The 17,106-nt window shown below is 31.8% G+C and overlaps 1 protein-coding gene across 2 annotated transcripts; it reads left to right on the top strand.

The window, feature by feature from the left end:
* The first annotated feature begins 1,735 nt into the window (after positions 1 to 1,735).
* LOC108067337 (uncharacterized) lies at positions 1,736 to 14,308 on the top strand. Of its 2 annotated transcripts, XM_070211814.1 has the most exons (6): positions 1,736 to 1,864; positions 9,941 to 10,255; positions 10,319 to 10,657; positions 10,726 to 10,885; positions 11,050 to 11,337; positions 14,274 to 14,308. In XM_070211814.1, the coding sequence occupies exons 2-6, from the start codon at positions 10,109 to 10,111 to the stop codon at positions 14,291 to 14,293; spliced, it is 954 nt and encodes a 317-aa protein (XP_070067915.1). In that variant the 5' UTR covers positions 1,736 to 1,864; positions 9,941 to 10,108; the 3' UTR covers positions 14,294 to 14,308. The 2 variants fall into 2 exon arrangements, with proteins under 2 accessions (XP_070067915.1, XP_044249548.1); XM_044393613.2 differs by lacking the exon at positions 14,274 to 14,308 and having other exon boundaries at positions 11,050 to 12,401.
* Positions 14,309 to 17,106: the final 2,798 nt, after the last annotated feature.

Below are 17,106 nucleotides of genomic sequence, written 5' to 3'. Positions count from 1 at the left end.
TATATAAATTTTTTGCCTTTGAAAAATGTTCAAATCAAGAACGACTTATACTTAATCTGAGATTGTTCGTTCTTAAAATTTCAAGTACGATTCGATTCCCTTTTAAGAACGTTCGTTCTCAAATTATTATTTTCTCGGGGTCAGTTGAAGCCTCGGGAGTAGGAAATTTGGTCTTCGTCGAGGGCATTATGGTTCCTTCTCAGTATAAGACCATATTAGAACACATTTTGAAAACATCTGGGTACAAATTATGCCTCAAAACGAGCTGCACCTTCCAACAGGTTAACGATCCTACACTCAGAAAAAAACGCATCCTAAATTTGAGCGCGATTTATACTTGATTTCGGATAGTATTTTTTGGGCTTGTTTTAAGAATGAGAATGTTGGACGTTCTTGAATTAAGAATAAATCATTCTTAAAACCCAAATTATCCGAAAAAGGGCTTGTTTCAAGAACATTATTCGATTAACAGGACCAAACAAGTACGATTCCTGCTTAACCTAAGTATACTATATTCTGAAACAAAAATGTTTCTTGGAGCGCACGAACATTCTTAATGTGATCACATAAAGTACTTAATTTCAGAATATAAGGCTTAAGTATTCTTAAAATAGGAATGAATTCTTCTCATTAGTACTACCAAAATTCAAAGTAAACAGTATATCAACAAGTACAGTTTGTGCTTAAATCAATAATATCACGCACTTCTTACGTTTGCTGATGAATATGCTGAGCGTTCTTGAATAAAGAATAAACCATTCTTAAAACCCAAACTATCCGAAAATGTTCTTGATTCAAAAACATTAGCACCACAAATCAAGTACAATTTCTCCTAAAATATATTCTGAAACAAATGTTTCTTGGTAAGCACGACCATTCTTAAAATGATTTTTAAAAGTATTTATTTTCATAAAAATCTGGCTTTAGTATTCTTAAAATAGGAATGAATTATTCTCATTAGTAGTAAAAAAATTAAAAAATAATTAAGTACAGTTTGTGCTTAAGTCAATAACATAACGCACTTATTATGTTTGCAAAAAAAGAACAAATTAGCTCTTCACTAAAGAAGACCAAAATATAAAAAACATATTTCCCATTTCGATCGCAAATATAAAAAATTTAATAAAACAGAACCTCAAAACAAACACATTTTGTGCTTAGATCGGAGAAAGAAATATACAAATAATAATTGTCTTTATATAGATATGTACTCTGAAACGTAATACGGAAATACGCCTGGATTTTCCATACAGTCCAATCTACGCCTTACCGCTTATACACATCGACAACTGTGCAATTCAGTTGTAAAAAAATTGAATGTTTTCCTATAATGTGAGCGATGGGATAAAAAATATCGATAGTTGGAAGTTTGACTAAAATTAAAAGTATACATTTGAAATAAAACATAAAAGAAAGTATAGAGAACTCTCTTAACAATAACCTATTTAATAAATCACCTATTGTTGTTACGGTTTTTAACCACTTTCCTAGCTGATTTATTGTACAACTCAATTCCAGAAATAGAGATTAAATTCACAAACATTTATAGAAAAAGCGCAATATTATTATTAATATAATTATATATAAATAATATTTTAATTCTCAAAACGTTTAACTTAATACATACGTATAAGAGGTAAAATTTACTATCGAACAAAAATCTCGATATCAACACGAGATGGCAGATATTTGATATATCGATACAATTGAATGGTAGCCCCAGCTCTAGAAAGGAGCCATTCACTTTTAAACTGATCGCGTAGTGTCAAAGTTATGTGAAAATGGGTGCAAAAAGTGACGCGAAGCTCGAAGAGTTTTTAAAAGAATATGAACTGGAAGATGTTCGGGAGAACCTCGAAAATAAGTAATAATAATGCGATATCAATGTGTAATAATTTTAAATTGAAGTGAAGTGCGAAAAGCACAGCACGTGTTTTTTTTCCTAGAAAACTACATAGAACAAACACATCCAAGCAAAATACTAAAAATTAAATATGTACATTAGGGTGGTTTTTTTTTGTATGAAAAATTCTAAACTACTCTCACCCCCTTATACTTTGCGCATTAGTGCATTTAAGACATACCAAAATGAAAAAGTTTAAAAAAATGCGATTTAGTGCTTGCGCATTGACCTTTAAGTTTATCACTCATACGAACTGTTGCCCTTGATCAAAAATTTTAATTTCATATAGGTGGCGTAGACTTGTCATTATTTATTGAGTCTAAACATAAAGGTAACCTTGTCACCTTTACAAACGGGTAAAGAAAAATAAAATCGCTATGGCTATATAAGTTCCAATATTTAAGGGAGTCGCACCACAGAATCAAAAAATTTTTTTTTTAATTTATCACCCCCAAACCATATGCAGAATATGTGGATAAAAAGCTATTAGCATATTTTTAAAAGAAGTAACATGGGGTGACCCTCTTAAGAGTGTAACGTGGCCAAAATAATTGTTGAGGCACCGATGTTAATAATAGGCGAAACAGTTTAAAGTTGACAAATTTATGTAGCGGTCTTTATTTAAATCAAATTTTAAATTATAATAGAGAGCTTTAAAAAACTTTGTGTTGCTGCTTCGCTGGTTTTTTCTCAAGTAGAGCTGCCATACTATATGTTGGTAGTGCCATATTCGCATAAGTTGCAGTTCGATTTGGCGGCAGGCTTAACAATTTAAATTACGGCGGTAACAATAATTAAAAACAAACAAAGCAATATAATTGTACCGAAAATTCATAAATTTATTTATTTTGTTATATCCTTGCATTATAGGGTAAAGGGTATTATAATTTCAGTCAAAAGTTTGCAACGCAGTGAAGGAGACATTTCCTACCCTATAAAGTATATATATTCTTGATGAGCATCACTAGGAGAGTCCATCAAGCCATATCCGTCTGTCTTTTCTTGTTAAGCCGTGTTATTCATCAAAATTGTTCAAAAGTGTTTTTCTGTTACAATTGGGATATGTTTTTCTGTGGTGCTCAACGCATTGAAGAACGCATTGTGTTTGTTCCTTGTTTTGTGTCAGTTTGCCGTGGAAATCCTCCATCGTTTGTACTGCTCGTTCGGCTACATCATTTACGACGCATAAGGAATTTATTGTTTTGAGGTTTGTTTTATAATCGTCTTGTTGAAGCCATTCCGTGGGAGGCGTACTTAGAAAACTAGTTGAAAGGCCCCAACGATGGAAGAAATTAATACTTTTCTTGGAAATGAATGAGTACATTCTTTTTTCTGAGGAGAAAACATTAAAATATTATAATTTTGTTTTAAATATAATATTACCGAGAAACTGTTGTACATCGCCGATTTTTAAGTTATACTTCTTTTCTTCACACGAGTTTTCATTTTGCAAGCTTTTAACCATTAGCGATTTTTCAATTACTGGAATTTCTTCGTCAAAAAACGCAAGCGAAGCCGTTTCATCTGTAAGGTACCATAAATGGCTTAACATTTTTTTTAATGCTACTGAAACGCAGTTTGATCTATTTTTTCATAGTTTTTCATTCGTCCGATGAACTGAAAATCTAGATACGGCGATTTCTTAGCAATAGTGCAGGTAAACCACACTTTTAAATATTCCGTTACGACAAACACACAAATGTCTTCCAGAGCTATTTTTTCGTCGTTGCTAATGTTAAATTGCCTTTGAAACATAAGTATTTTCATGGAATAAATGGCTCTGGCCATCCACCTTGTCTGGTGAATGCCTCCTGGCGCTTTGATTGATATTGCATTCAGATTTGATTTTCCATTTAAAAATAAAATTGATAACTCCAAGAGTTCTTCATAATCGCTCCGTTTTTGCCCAATTTGAAGCTGGTTTTCTGCGAAAATAAGTAGCTCTGATTTCTTATTTGCAATGTGCTTCCAGCATCTTGGGAAGTGAAAGGCGCATTCATATTCGTCCTTTTGAATATTGGGCCAAGCTCGCTTAAAATTTTTAAAAAGGGGAAGGTCAGCGTTTGTGCTTGCCCTCGGAAGTTTAGCCGGTTCAGAGTCGCCATCGCTTGAAGTTTGTTCATAGTCCATATCTAAGACTTCTTTTTCTGCCTCTGAAACGTCTGCATTGTCCATTGCGTGATTGATTCTAAATACGGTATCCAAAGAATTTTCAAATAAATTTAACCTGTTGCGGTAAAGTTCTGCCGTACGATTAATATTTTTTTTAATATTAAAATATTCTTTATGCACCCGCAAAATTTGCTCTTTAATGTGATGCATTGGACGTACTCGAATTTCCTTTCTCTCCCATACGGTAACCATCATTTTTGCAACAAGCTGAGCACTTTCGGATAAGGTTTGCTTCAGAAGAACTGTCCTGTAGAGCAAAGAGGACAGTACGGTCCTCTTTGACGGCAAAGTTTCCTCTTCATCAAAATTCAGATTCAGCTTTCCAACCAAAAAAAAGGTGCTCTCCATTTTGTTAACGATTTTGAACGAAATTAAATATTTGACAAGTCTAGATATGGGAAAAGATTTGCCTACCCAAAACTCATACTGGCTTACGTGCCGTATGAGTAATCTTTTTGGAAACTTTGAGACCATTGCGCACGCCCTTAGACTTAATTTAAAATTTTTTGGATTTTAGTTTAAGGTATTTTGCACAAATATCTTGTGTTTAAAAGGGTGAGATAAAAATTCCTTATAAAAAACCGCCCTAATGTACATAGACCCATAACGCGAAAAGTGCGCACTTTTTATGTTTTTCTTTCGCGTAATACATGTGTACTTATTTTTGTGCGAACTTTTGAATTTTACATATGTAGCTGTACATTGTACATGGCTATGTACAGTTTTGAGTGCTAAAGCGCATTTTCGTTTTCTCTAAACGTACACACATCTGACGAAATACTACCAATGCACTATGGTCCGAGCGGCCGATTTTTTGGCATAAAGTCGAAATTTTTATGTTAATGTTTTGTATTTTTTATTTTAAATTCTTAAAGTTAATATATCATACATATACAAACTTAAAAAAAAAAGCTTTAAAAGCTACACTAACGCTTTTTATGAGCTTTCAAAAGTACACAATCGATCAGCTGCTTAGGACTAAGAAATTGGCGCCATAATATTTTCTTTACGTTTGTGCAAAAAAATAAAACTTCTTTGTCCCGACTAAATTAAGTAAATTATGGAAATGAAAGATCAAGGTATGTAATATTTAGTGTGTATAGTACATTTATGTGTAATCTTAGTGTTCGACCTGTGTTTAATTTCCAATTTATGTGTATTTTTATAGAAAATTAATATTTGTTCCCTGTATTTAGTGGGATAAAACTAACGACCCGACGTCTGCCCACAAAAACTAAGTACGCCAGTTTGTACATGTACATGTCGTTTTTCAGCGCTAATTAACACCTTTTCCCCGTTCGTCCCCCTTTTCACGCAATTCCACACTATTCAGGGACCTTAAAGTTTCTTCTCTAGGATATTTGGCGCAGCAACAATCGAAAATTTAATTTTTTTAGGATTGCATTTCTGAAAAAATTATCAATTACCACTTAAAAGATGATAAAACATCAAAAATAAAATTAAAAAAGTAGTTATTTTGAATCCTTCCTTGTTAAGCATTCGTAAGAGAAAGAAAAGGAAATGTCTTCCTTTGCTTATAATTCCGTTAAAAAAATTACAAAAATTATTGTGAGTGTGGGGTTTGAAAGATACAGAGTTGCACTTTTGTTTTGAGTTACATTACATACGAAGAATCCGTTCGTCTGCAAAATAGGTTCAAAGTTTGCCAAAAACAGAATTTTTCCAACTTTAGTGTCCTTTTTTTTAGAATCCTTGGGTGTGAAAATTTTTTCGAGAGCACATTTAGAGCGCTGATAATTTAAAGCAAATAGGACTTTTAAGATTTCATCGAGGTATTTAAAAAAAGGTTAAATTTTATAACACAGTGTAGTATTATGAATTTGCTTGTATGGGAGGCAAAAGAGGGCGTGGTCGCACAGACTCAAAAATTTGTTTGCATACTATTCTTTGTAAAAAAACAGAATGTGTAAAGTTTGAAGTCTGTGACTCAATTTTTAGAGTTTATGCCAAAAAAATCGACTTTTGGACCATAGTGCAATGTATATGTATATGCAAGTGTATAGACGCATACCGCAAGAAAAGGCGCGCTTTTTGTAGTTTTTTGCATATTTACATACATACGTGTGTATGTATGTGAACAGTTTTGTGTGATACGAAAAAAGTGTGTCTTCGATTTCTCTAAACATACATACACACATATCCGTGCAAAATATAACAAATTAAATACACAAAAGACACATACGCAAAAAAGGCGCACTTTTCTTATTTTTTCGCTCTTTGCATACGTACGTATATGTACATGTGTACATATTTATGGATATTAGGAAAGTGCGACTGTTCGATTTCTTAAATCTGAGGTGTACAATGCACATGTACATTAGGGTGGACTTATTTTGTATGAAATTTCTAAGGCCATGCTCTCACCCCTTCATATATAGCCTCTTTGTATCCTTAATCCATTAAAGAGAGAAAAAGTAAAAAATAATTAGTTTTAGGCGGTGCGCAACGGCTTTTAAGTTTATTACGCATATTTCAGATTCATCTAGATGCCGTAGACTTAATTTTATACTTTGACAGTATTTTAAAAAGTATCTTAATCACTTTCCCGAGCTTTTTAACAAGAGATGAAGTCGTTGATAAAATTCGAGTCCCTAGGAGACAAATTCAATTTAAAAATAACAATAATAACGAATTATCAAAGACTACAATTTATAAATATTACGGTCTCTGAAAAATATTGTATCCTAAGCCAGCATTTCTTTGACGAAAATAAAAAGTAATAGTTAATCTTCAAATTGTAATATTGTGAGTCACAAAAAAAAGTGGTGAGTCGGGGATCGAACTCGGTCCTTTTTGTTCGGAGACATAAGCTCTACTGGCTAGGCTACGTCCAACTGTTAATATTCATGAAATGAATTTCAACTTGACTCTTTTATTTGAGCGAAACCAAAAAGTTGACATGTTAAAATCTGACAAGAAATGGAATGGGGTAAATTCCTAGTTTTACACATAATTTTTAGGGAAACTTTAAGGCCATTGCGCACCGCCTAAACGATGAAATAAAATTTTTCTGTTTTCGCATAAATTTATTGGACACAGAAACCTACCATTTAAGATGCTGAGTTCAGTTGACCTTAAAGAAGTCCACCCTAATGTACATACATACATATGTACACCATTCATCAAGAACGCGTATTTGTGGAATTTTTCTAGGAAAAACCGCGTGTTGTGACTTGTTAACACACATTTATGTGTACATATGTAGATAAATACACTGGCAAAGCACATGTTTATTCTTGAAAAAATAATCGCGATTAAATACATTCTTAAGGGCATGTCGATTTTCTGTCCAAGTAAAGTTTCTTACAGAATTGTCAATTTTGATAGCAATGGTGTGCTTTGCCAGTGTATCTATGTATGTACATATATTGCATGTTCATATTTAAGACTTAAATTTAATAAATTAAGTATTCTTAGATGCAGAAATTCAATACGATGATTTAAAAAATATTTTAACTGAGGATGATTTGAAGGAGGCTATTCCACCTTTGGGGCCACGGTTGAGATTTCGAGAGAAGTATACAGCTGTGAAAAAAATAATAGCACCACTAACCCAAAAAAACTTTAACTAGTCACCCTACTCACATTTTTTAACTTTTTTAACTTTTCAAAACGGGTTTGAAATAGTAAGGCTAAACATAATTTGAATATGAAAAAAAATGTTAGCTTTATAAAAGGTTTCTGGACTTATTTAAGAAAATCTATGCAAAACTGGAAAAACGTACGAAAAAAATAATAGCACCACTTCTGTACACTCATAAAAAAAAATCGAAGAATTTCCTTAAAATCTAGAAAATTCTTTCTTGAATTTTTGCCAAAGGCGACCTCCCCTTTGTTTCAAGAAATGGTTTTTTTGAAAGGCACCATTAAAACAAGAAAAAATAGGGTTTTTTAGAAAGCCACCATAAAAACAAGAAAAAATATTTCTTAAAACAAGAAAGGCGATTCTTGTTTCAAAGGTGGTTTGTTTCTTGTTTCAAGAAATTAAATTTCTTAAAACAAGAAAGGGTTTTTTAGAAAGGCACCTTTTAAACAAGAAAAATTCTTTCTTGTTTAAATTTCCTTTCAAGAAATTTTATTTCTTGATTTAAGAAATAATATTTCTTGAAAGGAAGTTTTATATTAACACTGAAACCCTAAAAATAAAATGTAACTTGGTTTTTTCTTTTGCATATTATATTTATTTACATTTAAAACATTTGACACTTAACATTTAAACATTTTTAAATAACACATTTTTGACTCAAGAAAACATTATTATTACCCAAGGTATGTTGAACTTCATATGGCCTAAGGTGATCAATTTTCTTCGCCTTTCCTCATCTAGAAAAAAAAGAGTTATTGGAATATCAATGATTTGTTTTTAGTTAAACAACTTTTTTAAAATAATGTAATGTTAATAATAGCCAAAATACAAACACGTTGGTCAGCCGACCCAGAGAGAGGAGCAAGACAGGTAGAAAATGAAGGCTTGAAAATCGAATTTCAAAGAGAGAGAGGCACGGGAGAGACACGTACATACATACATATATATTTACATACAGTCCTTTGCGAGAAGGGAGAACGAATGTAAGCAGGGCAGATCATGATAATTTTAAGAAGGAGAAGAGAGAAATGTCGCGACGCGTAGGTCAAGCGAGCGAGAGAGAGGAGCAGAATATGAAAGGGTTGAAAATCGGGTTTCAGATCGGGTGAGCCGCGTACATGCATAGATATTTACATGCATACATAAGTATGTCAAACAAATACAACATATTTTTCTTACCTTAGAAGGTTTTAAAACAAAATTACAGCTTCGACAAACAAATTATTTGGCTGATGCAACTGCAGGTATTTTCACTCTGAAAAATAAATAAAATGCGAGTAATAAGATAAAGTTATTATAGAACTGTACACCCACAAATTTATGTACAAATGTATGTATGTACGTAGCTCTTAGCTAAAAAACAATTCACCTAAATTGGTATACGCTTGGTAAAGAGATTTGAAATGTATCCTTTAATTACATACATACAATTGTACGCCCGCTATACAAAAAATTATATACATATTTACATACCTTTGAATATTCGGAAAAAGGCTTCACCTCTTATCCGCTTGAAAATCACGTCCATCACTCACGAATTTTTTTCACAACTGACGCTCGGGGGATCAGAGAAGTCGGTAGCCGGGTAGTAGTCGGGCCGAGTAGGCCCTTCGTCCCACTTCGTTTTTCTTGTCGTTAACATTCGGCAGCCGAAGGAAGTCAATGGCTACTTTCCTATATTCTAGGGTCATTTCATTCATATATTCAAAGGTGGTTTTGTCCTTAAATACGTACAAAAATGTTTTGGCTGCGACGGCAAAACAAACATATGAGATTTTCATTTTTCTATTTTTAAGAAAAATTCTTTCTTGAATTTTTTCCATCAAGAAAGGTTTTCTGTATTCAAAGGACAATTTTCTAATAACAAGAAATTTTTTTTCTATTTTCAAAGGTAGGCCGATTCAATGGCGAGATTTCCAAAATTTAGAAATTAATTTTTATGAGTGTAAAAATAGAATAAAAGGTAGAAAAATGACATATGGGTAACTTAATCTTTAGTTGGCGGTAGCTAAGAAGTAAATCTAAGTTTAAAGTGTAAATATCTTTTGGGATTTTTGGATATAATGACTTACTATCGATTAAACAAGTCAGGACCCTACCTATAAAGGAATTGGGGCCCAAAAGTCATGATATATTTTCAAATTTATTCGGAAATGATTTAAGACGTTTTAGATTAACTGTTTAAACTGTCTTTAAAAAAAAATCAATAGTAAGTAATTTTTGCAGTTTAAACAAGTATTAAATGTTTTTGAATACAGCTTGGACCAGATGGTGAATCGCAGTTGCTTCCCACAAACATAATCAAATCGCAGAAGACCCCGCCTAAATTGTATTGTAAGGCAAAGCAGGTGCTTGGCAAAAGCTTGGGCACTTTATTGGCGGAGACCAATAAAGGGAGAGCAATTTTGGATCAAGGAAAAAAACAGATGTCTCTAAGCCAGGATATGAAGAACGATCTTATAAGCATTATCCTTGAGGAGACCTTCTCAACAGGGATAACTATCAAATATTCCGATTTTAGTCTGTTGCTGGACGAAATTTGCTGTCACTTACCTGGCGAAGAGAAATGCAAGGTAAAATTTAAGCGAAGAGCTTTTAATATTAATTTTTACTGATATTTTTATTCAATTTTATAGGACTATTACTTCATTTCCCGAGACGGTAAAAAAAATCCATCGGGCAAATTGTATTCTAAATACAAAAATCGAAGATCAAGGATCAAGCAAAAACTGACACAAAATGAGTTGTTTGAATATGATGAAGATTTGGAAAACCAAACCCCCGAAGACTCAGAATCTGATCGTATCGAACTTTCTCTGAAGCTTTCTCTTAATAGAGATGGTGACAACTGGGACTTAGTGTGCGAGAAATGGAAAAAGACCTTCCATCTTCGCCAACAAGAAGCCAAACAACTTGACAGCCAAGAGTTTTTCACAGTCTGGTCAAAATTTGCCCACTCCCAGTCATCCGACTTGGTAAGTTTTTGCAAAACGGGCTAACATGTATTATATGTACATAAAACCATTTTATTTTTTACTTATAGATTGAAATTGATTTTGAAATCATGTATCCAGGGAGAAGTTCGTTTTTGTTTTCAAAATGGGAGACTTTCAAAAATAAAATCTTCAATTTCTATGACTACAACATTTCAAACGAAGCTTGTAAAGGGCTGCTTAAACAAACAAAATTATGCAAGAAAATTGGTAAATATTCTAATTTTTATATTTTGTCTTTATTAAATTAACTATTAACCATTTTGAAATTATTTTGCATGCATCAATAATATTTTATTAGTACAGAAAGTTGCATCTGTGTTAAAAACTGTGCTGTGTTATGTAATGTGTTTCTAATTTTATATTTTTTTCAGATTCCCAGGATTACTTAATCAGCATTCTTCTCTGCGCGGTTTTACCATCGACTGCGCGCTTCAAGAACGAGACAGGAAAACTCATGAAAAGAGCGACTATTCTAGACTCTCAAGAGAGTTTCGTTTTAAGATTGACAACCGTTAATGACTACATGGTCCAAATAGAGCGCATCATCTGTAAATATTATACATCAGGATTGACTCTACAGCCCTTTGTCATTGTCGTGGGAGTATCAGACGATGACATAGAAGAATTCTTTTTATATTTTGATAAGAACTTAGTTAAGTGTAAGTCCTTCCTTTATGCATTAGATTTATGCTTTAAGTCCTTTCAAATACTTTCGTTTGAATATCCCAAAGCCTCTTATGATCCATGGCTATTCATACAAAAGTATTTTTTTGAAATTGATACTAATTTTGATAAAAAGTCTGCAAATATTACGGCTTTAATGGACTATTTTAATAAATAATTTTAAGTCACATTTTACAATTCTTATAAGCAAGTCAAGATGAAGTTTCAATGTTTCCGATGCCACAAACGCTTTGCTAATGAGGATGTTCTTATATCTCATTTTAAAATTGATCATTTTCTAAAATCCAAGAATCCTAAAATAGAATGTATGCAAAATACTTGTTCTATGAGCTTTAATAATTTTAACTCTTTCAAAAGACACTTACAATGGACACTTACAACTTTGGAGGAGTCACAAGTTAACCTTTTTTTCTGTTTTGCCCTTTTTTGAGAATGGTCTTGAGCCTAGTTTAGAAGAGTCACGAGTTGAAATATTTTCCGTTTTGCCTTTTTTTGAGAATTGTCTTGAGCTTCAATATGTACACAAAATTGATCTCAGAAATTGATATTATATACTCATAACATTCATTCCAGAATCAATCCGCCATGTTCTATTTCTAAAAAGGCGGCTTTAAAATTTGCTAAGTTTTTGACAAGTCATGAAGTTTGAGTGGAACCAATTTTCTCTTTTTCTCATAGCTTAAATGTAGCTCTTAAGAACATTGACTATTTTGATAGAATTGTGAGCTGTGAATATGTAATCTGTTTGAGCAAGTTACGTATAAAGGTACAATATATAAGACAAAATATTTCCTTGTGGCTGGAGAAGTCCAAACAAAATTATTTAAAACTTTAAGTTTCTTAAATTTTGGTAATAACGTTTTTGTTGTTTGCGAAGAAATTCATTTATTAAGTTATGATAACCACTTCTGTGCATACCAAGTTGGAAATAGCACTGAAAATGTTTATGTAAAAAACATTCAAGAATTTATATCCCTTCCAATTCATGTCTATACTTTAAATAATTATAAGTCTTACATAAGGCTGAAGTATGTATAACATATAACGCAAGTTACAAAACTAATGTATGTATTATTTCCTTTTCTTAAATTTCCAGTATTGTACTACAATAAGAATCAACACACTCAATGATGCGATACATTAAAACAATAAAATCAAACAAAAATTAAATAAAAACCAGTTTTTTATTTCTGGAAGCCTAATGCCTTCTTAGTTGAAGAATTATAAGTTCTTATGTAAAGAACTTTTTCGGCTGGATTATGGAATTTTAAGTTCTTAAATGAAGCATGTTTTGTTCTTATTATAAGACCAAGTTATGTTAAAGATGATGCATTTTACAACATAAAATGAGTACATTCTGTTCTTGACTGTAGTATGAATAATTCTTTTCTGAAGAATAAATCCAGTTTAAAATAAGAATTATACATTTTTGATGTAAGCTGCATATCATCTTGATATAAGCATTGGCCATGGTTCGTTTAAGAACATTTTGGACCTGTTTCAATATTAAATATTGCTATATTTAAGAATTATTTATATTTCATTTTAGTTCAATATATACTTGATTTGAGAATTTGTAAACTTAATTCAAGTGCAATTCATACTTAAATAAAGTAGTACTTATACTTCAATAAAGAATATTGCCTACTTAAATCCAGTAGAATTCATTCTTGATTTTGCCGAAAATGTTCTCAAATTAAGAATGTCGGTTTAAGAATAAAACGTTCTTGAAATGAAAAAACAAGCCCATTTCGTACCTGTAGACCTTTCAAGACCATTTGGGCTTGAAACAAGCACAATGTGCTTGGTTTTTTTTCTGAGTGTAGGCATACGCCGCATATCGTGAAGGATTGGCTGCTGAATTATGCTCCATGTCAATTATTTTCACAACCACTAAGCCGGTACATAAGAATTATAGACCAGGATTGGGAAATTTTGAAGCAAAAATTTCGAAAGTTCTATGTAAAAAATCGTATGTACACCCAAAAAAAAACGGCGTGCTAAATTCAAATTTTTTATTATTGATTTTAATTTAATCCGAGATTCAAAATTTCAATCCCGTTTTGGATAAAAAAGGCCTAATTTTGTATTTTTTGGATTACTTTGAGCCCGAGAAATTTATGTTATCCTAAAAAAGATTGTATTAATACTTTTTTATCCGAATCTGGAATAAAAATTTGTACTTTAAGTCTGAAAAGATATATGTCATCCTAAAAAGATTAAATTATGACTTTTTTATCCGAACGGGATTAAATTCCGGGCTGTCATATAAAATTCGATCCGACTTGTTGGTTGAAAAAGATTTTTGTAAGATCCCAACAGGAATTCAAAACTGTTCACAAACCTGCTTTTTTTTATAAACCAAATGATTTACAAAACACTACTACCACGTTTAATGTTTTTAGTCTAAAGGAGCAACGTTGTTTTTTTTTCCAACAAATGGCACTGCATCGTACAGTAATAAAAACTAACTAATAAGGTAGCGCCATCTAAATGTGAAAATGTGTAAATTGGAAAACCTTAGCCAAAACTTTAATTTTCCGATAATTAAAGACCCCCAACTCATACCAACACTAATCGAACCAAACTGGTAACTTCTTGTGTAGACTGCTTTGACTCATACGTCAATAATTCAAAACGTAAATCAGTGCTATTTGAATTCAGTGTGTCCGAGAGTCAGATCACTGTGTGGAAAGTGATCCGGTAATAGTGAGGCCAAGCTAAGTTTTGATGAACTGAAAGACGAAGACTATACAACAATAATAGCTTTATTAGCAGAAGAAGCATTACAGTGTTTATGAGGTAAAATATACACATTTTCATTGGCAAAGCTGTTCAACATGTAAAGGCGTTGTTTTGTAAAATTAAAACCTTTTTTTGACTCTAATTTTTTATTTTCGTTTATAAATAGATTGTCAAGATTTAATTTGAAAATGCTGACTAACATGCGCAAATCCACGTTAAGGCCTTAAGGGATAAATTGCGCCTCACTCTTTTAAAAAAATAATGGAATGAAAAATAATTGACCAACAAATTTGTTTTAAGAACAACTCACCACCCCACATCCAAATCCAGGATCCGCCACTGCTGCTTACAATTCTCAGCCCAATTCAAATCGAGTAACAATGGAAAGAGGAGTGAAAAAGTGACCCTTGCTGGCGCGGAGGAAAAATTATTTTTTCAGCTGACAACAATATTCAAATTTTTGAAATTTTGTATCGGTTTTTGGGTTTTTGGATTGGAATTTTATTGGAATTTATATAATCTCGGCCGAGCTCAATTCAAGAACGTTTGGGATAAAAATTATCCCGTTTTTCGGGATTGAAACTATCCCGTTCGGGATTAAATTTAGTACACTCAAAAAATTTTTTTTCCTAAATTTTAGAAAATCGCCATAAAATGAAATTATTTCTTAATTTTAGAAAATTTTCTGAATTTTAGAAATTGTTTTCTTGAATCTAGGAAAAAAGACCATAAAAACAGAATTTTATGAAAAACCTTTCTAAAATTTAAAAAAATGATTTTTTTTCTTAAATCAATGGTGTTATTTCCTAGTTTGCTCTCCAAAAGTTTTCTTAAATTAAAGGCGATTTCGCCATTAAATTAAGAAAAAATGTACTTCAACCCTTCCTAGAATCTAAAAAGTCGCCATAAAAAATACGGTAAATTTTTCTAAATTTTAAGAATTTTTCTGAATTAAAAAAAAAATTTTTCTTGAAAACAGAAAAGTAGAATTAGAAAATCACCATAGATTTAAGAAAAACTTTTTGTATTTCTTTTATGCTTCTCATTCTTTCTTCGAAACGAAAAAGAAGAAGACAGGGGGTTAGTCGGCGGCGCGTTGCGACGACAGTTTTTGGCGTATGTATGTACATGTTTATGTGTGTTTGTGCGTATGATCGAGAATTTTCTTGTGCGTAGCTGTAACTTTTATTGCGTTGTTGTTTTGGAAATGCAGTCTCTCGCGAGAGAGTTGCTTGCGTTGCGCTGCATTTTGAACCCTTGTGCTCAGTTTTGGATGAGCATTCAAAGTAATAAGTTTGTGTTGAGCCTATTTAAGAAAGTTAAAGTGCGATCCCTCTAAGAGGCAATTAATAGGTAAGCAATTTAAATAAATTTAAATATAAATTTGGTAAGTGTGTGAAAATTTATGGTAAGCAAAGGGCATACTATTGCAGGCCGCAAATACCATCCTTCTCTAATATTAATTTTTATTTTCGATTGCAGGAATAATTTCAATTTCAGGTATTGTTGATAATTTGGCAGTAAGTAAGTAAATTTTAATAATCGGTAATATATTAAATACCTACTTAATATTAATATTTATAATATTTTATCTTTTTTGTTTTCTTTTCTCTTTTTTGTTTAGGAAATATTTATAATGTCATTTTTATCTTTTTTTGTTTTCTTTTCTCTTTTTTCTTTAGGAAATATTTATTATCTTATTTTTATCTTTTTTGTTTTGTTTTCCTTTTTTGTTTAGGAAATATTAATAATTTTCTTTTCATCTTTTTTATTTTCGTTTTCTCTTTCTTGTTTAGGAAATAAAATAGTAAAATAAATATGTATACATTTTATTAAAATAAAAAAAAATTTTCTGAAAATAAAACAAGTCCTTTCTTATTTGAAGAAAAAAAATTCTATTTTCAAGAAAAGTACTTTCTGGATTTAAGGAAATTTTCGCAATTTTATGGCAATTTTTCTTGATTTTAGAAAAGTATTTCTGCTTTTCAGAAATTTTATTTCTAAATTTTAGAAAATTCCTTTCTAAAAAATACGGTAAATCGCCATCGACTGAAATTCATGGCGAATTTCTTGATTTAATGGCGATTTCGGGCTGTTTTTTTTTTTTGAGTGTGGGCACTCACACAGTTTCAATATGCGGTGTATACATTAATTTTTCATTAATGCCACAATACTTGTTGTCCAAATTAAATTATATTTTTAATTCCGCTTTCATTTCAACCGCAAATCTGAAACAATGTGGGAACGAAGTTTCTTTTTATCATTTGGTAGAGCAATTCAAGGTATTAGAAAATGGAATAATGCTAAAAGTAAATAATGAATTTAGAAAAGTTTGTTTTGTTTTGTCGTTAATAGTCGGCGATAATTTAGCAGTCAATAGCATTCTGGGATACGTTCAGTCCTTTAACTCAAAACGTTATTGTACACTGAGAAAACTTCAGAACGAAAAAACCAAGAACGAATCTTCTTGATTTCAGTGTTTTGTCTTTTCACTTTTTTTAGCACAATCGTTCTTGAAATCAAGAATAAAAGCATTCTTGATCTGGCTTTTTGAGAATACATCATTCTCGATTTCGTTTATCAAGCAAGAACACTATTGAAATCGTCCCCAAGCATTCTTGAAATCGTTCTCAACTTCGTGTCAGAGATGAAAAAAAATGAGAGAGATTAAAAATGAGAGAGAGCTTCCGAAGTTCACTTCGGCTCTCGTCAAATGCTCGTTTTTTTTCGGCCAGTAAAGCGGAGTAAACACGCGGACGACACACCTTTAAAGAACCTTCTAGAGGAACTAGATATTTTGAGTGCGCTCCCCTTCCTCAAACGTAAGTAGTTAATTATAACATTAGTGTAATAATAACAAGAAAGGAAGCTAGCTTCGGCCAGCCGAAGCTTATATACCCTTGCAGATCATTCCTATTAATTAACAAATCGCAAAAATGTTCAATTTTCTAATATTTCTCATTAATTTTCCGATCGTTCCTATGGCAGCTATATGATAT

The sequence above is a fragment of the Drosophila takahashii genome, chromosome 2L (assembly GCF_030179915.1).
Source record: "Drosophila takahashii strain IR98-3 E-12201 chromosome 2L, DtakHiC1v2, whole genome shotgun sequence".
NCBI classification, from domain to species: Eukaryota; Metazoa; Arthropoda; class Insecta; order Diptera; family Drosophilidae; genus Drosophila; species Drosophila takahashii.
Note: the sequence above shows the minus strand (reverse complement) of the source record. Positions and strands in the feature narration are given on the sequence as shown.

What these genes read in the sequence shown, in the direction of transcription:
- LOC108067337 (XM_044393613.2), top strand. Translation starts at nt 10,109, where the DNA reads ATGTCTCTAAGCCAGGATATGAAGAACGATCTTATAAGCATTATCCTT. An exon ending in CTGGCGAAGAGAAATGCAAG is followed by an intron (nt 10,256 to 10,318) that starts GTAAAATTTAAG and finishes TCAATTTTATAG; the next exon opens with GACTATTACTTCATTTCCCG. An exon ending in AAAATTATGCAAGAAAATTG is followed by an intron (nt 10,886 to 11,049) that starts GTAAATATTCTA and finishes TATTTTTTTCAG; the next exon opens with ATTCCCAGGATTACTTAATC.